Below are 5,671 nucleotides of genomic sequence, written 5' to 3'. Positions count from 1 at the left end.
ATTTCTGGCTTTAACACAATAAAGACCACCCCACTTATATTTTCCTTAAAAAAAAAAAACAACTGGGGGCAGCTAGATAGCTCAGAGGATTGAGAGCCAGGCCTAGAGATGGGAGGTCCTAGGTTCAAATCTGGCCTCAGACATTTCCCAGCTGTGTGACCCTGGGCAAGTCACTTAACCCCCAATTCTTAGCCCTTACTGCTCTTCTGCCTTGGAACCAATACAGTATTCATTCCAAGACGGAAGGTAAGGGTTTAAAAAAAAAAGAAAATAAAAACAACTAAGTTTTCCTGTAATCACCAAGCAAATTAAGATAGATCCAAGGTCTCCAGGCATAATTTTTTTTCCTTTCTGTTCAGTACAGTGCCTACCAAATAGTAGGCACTTAATAAATAGTTGTTGACTTGATTTGATGGAGGGATAGGAGGTAGGGGGAAGCTAAATTATTTTCAACCCCTGAAAGGAGTTAAAATGTTATGTTATGTCATGTTATGTTATTTTATATATAAATGTTATAAATGCTAAAGTATTATTATAAATTTATAGGAGTATTTAGACATCACCTGAAAGGTGTCTCTAATAAATTTATAACATTCTTTAGGTTGTAGCAAGATGACCAATAGAGAGTAAGAGTGTTGGATATAGAGTCAGGAAGATGTGAATTCAAACCCTACTTCAGATACTTACTAGCTGTATGGCTATAGGCAAGTCATTAAACTTTTCTCTCATGCTCTCATATTTTCATCTGTGAAATGAAGAAAGGAGTAGCTCACACTTGATTGGGATGCTGGGAGGATCAAATGATCTAAAGTAAAGTGCTTTATAAGCCATAAAGCACCTAATAAATGCTAATTATTATCATTATTACTATTATTTCTGTTTTCCAAAAAGAGGGACAGCCCAAGTGAATATCCATTAAGAAAGAGTTTCTACAAGCAAAGTATGGAGGAAACAAGTTCTTTTAAAAATTTTGCACCTAATGTATATCACTCTTCTGTGCAGGTCTCCCTGCAGCTATCTCACTAAATCAATATCAAGTTGCTCATCTGTACAGGAAATTCAAGTATCTGCTTAGATTTGAATCTAAATGTAAAAACTTTCTGTTAATTTTTTAAATCAACAATTTCAATAATTCTGAAAACATTAACTAAAGTCTGGTATAAAGACCAAACTAGAAGAACAATTAGATCCGTACTATTAAAAAGATGCATTATGATGTGAGGTTTAAAAACCGGGATTAAATATGGCAAGAAATGTCAGAGTGAATTCCAAATTTAGAATCCCAGGATTGGGCAGTAGAAAGGTTTTGAAGAGTTCATCAAGCCCAGGACCAATTTGACAGATGAGGAAACTGAGCACCCCTCACCCTACAAAATGAGAAGTATTTTGCCTAGGGTCACTTACATTAAGCAGATGAGATTCAAACCCAAGACATCTTACACTTTGAAGCCAATGTTCTTTCTAATATACACTCCAGTTGACTTTTAATGATTATGCCTAAAGTCCTAAGTATGAGTATACTTGACTTCAACCTAATTAAATATATTGAAACCCAAGTTTATACAAAAGAAAAATGGTTATTCAAATAAGAAAAATATTAGCTATAAGAATCCTTAAAATAAGATGTTATATCCTTATGTATTTAAAGCACAGATTCACTTTTTTTCACAACTTTCCTGGAATGCATCTATTATGTATATTTGTAAATTTTTTTATGTATTCATTCATAATTACGGACTGAAATTTTCTTCATTTGCATGTATAGTATACCTACCATTGCTCACCATTCTCCTGGCTACCTCCCATAGGACTAATCCAAAGGCCCAAATGTCTACTCTTTTATAAGAGTCAAAACAGTTCACTTGGATGGTTTCATCTAAAACTTCAGGAGCCATGTAGCGCTTGGTGCCCACACGGGGGTTGTTTCCAACATCTAGGTGATTGTTGGTCTGGGAGTGGATCACTGCAAGTCCTATGACAAAAGATGGGAGAACCAGTCATTTCCATCTCAAAGGCCCTCTTGGGTGTCTGCCAAAGCATCTGTGATTGCACCAAAAAATCCCCATCCCAAAGTGCCCTCTTGTGGTTCTAAGGCACCAATGCTAAGGATATACGAAGAACTGTCTGTGATGGACTTTAAGGAATAGATAAGCAGGAAGAAACTTTCTGAAATCTTAAGAGTTAGGAAATCAAGGTGTGAAGACAGGATAAAGAAAATGATAATGAGATGGCAAGAAGAAAAAACCACAAAAGGTAATTGGTGGATATATGCCACACTAATGTACCATTCTAACCCAAAGTCAGCTAAGTGCATTTTATTTGAAGTCCTAAGGAAAGGCAGTCTCATATTAGGAATTATCCCAGAAAGATCTAACAGGAGGCAAATCAAGCTCTCATCCTACACCATGGCACCCACTATTTTCTAAACATTTAAATGGAGAACACTGTGTGACATGGAAAATTTCAGGAAATTTGGCACTATTTAGAAAGGGCCATTGTTGCCATGGTGAGCCGACTACTGCTTCAACCATCAAAGAGTACGGGTGCAGGTTTGCTTATCTGAGTAATAAGGAGGAATGCACGAATGTACCCCTCACTCCACTGAATTCTCCATAGTTCAGAGAGCATCTAAATTGGACTCTATTCAAAGCAAAACTCTCTTGTGACATTGTACTAAAGTACCTTTTTTAGTTCCATGAATCATTTCTGGATTCCTCAGTTAAAACTACTTGGAAGAAAGCAGAGGCAAGCATTTTGTTAATTGAGGAACTAAATATGCATATCAACACATGCATTCATTTTTAAAATAATACTCTTGAAGTGAACACTGCAATGTTCAAATTATTAAGAAGTGCTGCAAGGCACTTCAGATCTCTTGTAGATGAATGTTTCCTCAGGGATCCCTTAAGCCATCTGTAGAGAGCTTTACCTCCCAGGATCTGCAGGAGCATTTGCTAGAATGATCCCTCAATGTAATGCAGAGGAAGATGCACATATGTAAATCCCTTACAGCTTTAGTAAGCTGGAGAATATAGTGGAGGAGCTAAGTGATGAAGCCAAACCACCTGGCAAGCCACTACCCAGGTTTTATGATGCCCTCACCAGACTTATATCTTACTCTGAAGCTTTTCCCTCCCATAGAGTTCTTCCCCAAACTTGCAAAAAAGGCAAAAAAAAAAAAAAATCATAAGGGAGATAAGTTGAATATTAAATTTTTTTATGAATTATTATAAGCATGCCAGAAATTCTTTAATAACCTTGAATTTAACTGCCTGTTTAGACACCTAATCCCATACATAGCTTCTGGTGGTAAAAGTTATAGGACAATATCATTTTTTATCCCACACACAAGACTGCTCAAATACTACATAAAAGATAACCATAAAATCACAGACTCTCGAAATTAAAGAGTCAAATATAAGATGCAATGGTTAAGGGAAAGGCCTGAAATATCAGGAACTAAAGTGCAATAAAGAACTTTTATGTGAAAAAAGAAGTCATAGAATCTCAAGTGTTTGGAGGAACTGGAGAGGCTGTGTGGTCCAAACTGTCCAAACTGAATGTAATCAAGAAATCCGTTCTCCATGATACTCAAGTGATCATGAGCTACAGCTTGAGAACCTCCCATCCTAGTATGTTGTCCAAGTTATTAACACTTTCAAATATTGGGAATTCATAAAGCAGAATACTGTGAAAGCCAGTGGAGAGTCAATAGAAGCTGAATCAAAAAAAGGGCAAGGAAAACAGAGAAGAAAATTTGGAAAACTGACACTCGGTCTCTAAAAGATTCACCATCATTGTCCTAAAGCATCCTTTTAAGAAGGATCCCAGGTCTGCCACTTCATTATTTTCTCCCTTCTCCCAATCTTCCCCTTCACCCCATATCTAGTGAAGGCAGGGACTCTCTTTTACCTTTCTTCATCCACAGAGCTTAGAATTCTGCATAAAATGTATTAGGTAGTTAATAAATGTTTATTAACTACTGATGAGTTTATAAATCAACTGACTCAGTCTAAGGGGGGAAAAAACCTTTTAAACTCTCTTTAAAAAAAAAAGTCATAGGTGCTACTACTGATTTAAATACATGCCTTAGAAATGAGGATTAAAACTGGCATTTAGAATCTCCCAACACTACTTCTTATATATATATAAATTTAATAACTCTGTTTCCTGCTTTCCTTGCTTAGATGAATATAAAACCCTGGAAAAAAGAGAATATTTCATTTACGCCTCTGTTTCCCCAGTGAAAAAAACCTAGTACATAGTAGATGCTTAATAAATTTCTTGAGAAATTATTGAATGATTGGGCCAGGAATTAGCAAGCTGCTCTCAACATTACATAGATATTTTGACAAATGTGATTATTTGAAAAATACTTAGTTTTAAAGGGAAAAGTTGGCTGGAACAAAAGGCAAATTTTAATTATGAAATAATTGACAGCAGAAAACCAATAAAAAATATCATAATCCAAAAATGTATTTGTTGGAAAGGGTGGGTCTTATTTCTTGGGGGTTAGTTTTTCTTGTCTTTCTTTAAAAAAAAAAATTTTTTTTTGAATAGTGCCCTCTAGTGGAAGTTATATTTTGTGACAGCCCCTTAAATAATAAAAGAATGTAATGTAAATAAAGGAAAATGAACACATTAGGAACAGTAAAAATAGTTTCAATGAATGAGAATAAGTTACCCAAATCTGCTATACAGCATTGTCCATTCTTCTTAACAAGGATATTTTTGCTCTTTAAATCCCGGTGGGATATAGCTGGCTTCCCTTGAGTCCCAAATATCTCTATATGCAAATGTGCTAGACCACTAGCTATAGACAGCACAATTCGAAGACAGCTAACTGTGTCCAGAGTAGTGAGCTGCAGGTAGTCATATAATGATCCCATTTCATGGTAATGTGTAATTAACCACAACTGAGTACTGGAGTGTCTTGATGTCATATCTGAAGCGATGAACCCTGAAGAAAGAAAATAGGGGGAAAATTATAAAAATAACCAGAAGATACCAAGGAAAGATCTTTGCTAATTTTTTTTTTTTTGGTGCTTCACTTGAATAATCAAAATCCATCATCAAGATGAGTGCTTAACACAGTATCTGGCACATAATAGGTGCTTAATAAATGTTTATTCATGGGGCAGCTGGGTGGTTGAGTAGATTAAAAGCCAGGTCCAAAAACAGGAGGTCCTGGGTTCAAATGTGACCTCAGACACTTCCTAGCTGTGTGACCCTGGGCAAGTCACTTAACCCCCATTGCCTAGCCCTTACCATTCTTCTGCACAGTACACAGTATTGATTCTAAGACAGAAGGTAGGGGTTTAAAAAAAAAAAGGTTATTCATTGTTAAATGTTAGCACTTAATTAACATGGTTAAATGTTAATCATGTTAAATGATTAATCATTTGTATAACATAATTAATCCATCAATACAAAAAGACTTATTAAAAATAAATGAAAGAACCTAACAAAAATGATCATTTAAAGTTGGTTCCAGGGGCAGCTGGGGAACTCTGTAGATTGAGAGCCAGGGCTAGAGATGTGAGGTCCTAAGTTCAGATCTGAACTCACACACTTCCTAGCTGTGTGACTCTCAGCAAGTCACTTAATCCCCTTGTCTAGTTCTTATTGCTCTTCTGTGAAGGAAGAAAGGAAAGATGGAAGGAAGGAAGGA

At 36.0% G+C, this 5,671-nt stretch overlaps 1 protein-coding gene across 1 annotated transcript; it reads right to left on the bottom strand.

Annotated features, from left to right (window-relative positions):
* Positions 1-1,722: 1,722 nt before the first annotated feature.
* Positions 1,723-4,960, bottom strand: LOC123254594 (activin receptor type-1-like; the record flags this gene model as incomplete). Its single annotated transcript, XM_044683580.1, has 2 exons — positions 1,723-1,972; positions 4,685-4,960. Coding segments are annotated over 2 exons (518 nt in total), but the record flags the coding sequence as incomplete, so codon positions are not given.
* Between the last annotated feature and the right edge of the window lie 711 nt (positions 4,961-5,671).

This window comes from Gracilinanus agilis, unplaced genomic scaffold (genome assembly GCF_016433145.1).
Source record: "Gracilinanus agilis isolate LMUSP501 unplaced genomic scaffold, AgileGrace unplaced_scaffold25680, whole genome shotgun sequence".
Classification (NCBI taxonomy): domain Eukaryota; kingdom Metazoa; phylum Chordata; class Mammalia; order Didelphimorphia; family Didelphidae; genus Gracilinanus; species Gracilinanus agilis.
The sequence above is the reverse complement of the archived record's forward strand: the minus strand, read 5'-3'. Positions and strand labels throughout refer to the sequence as shown.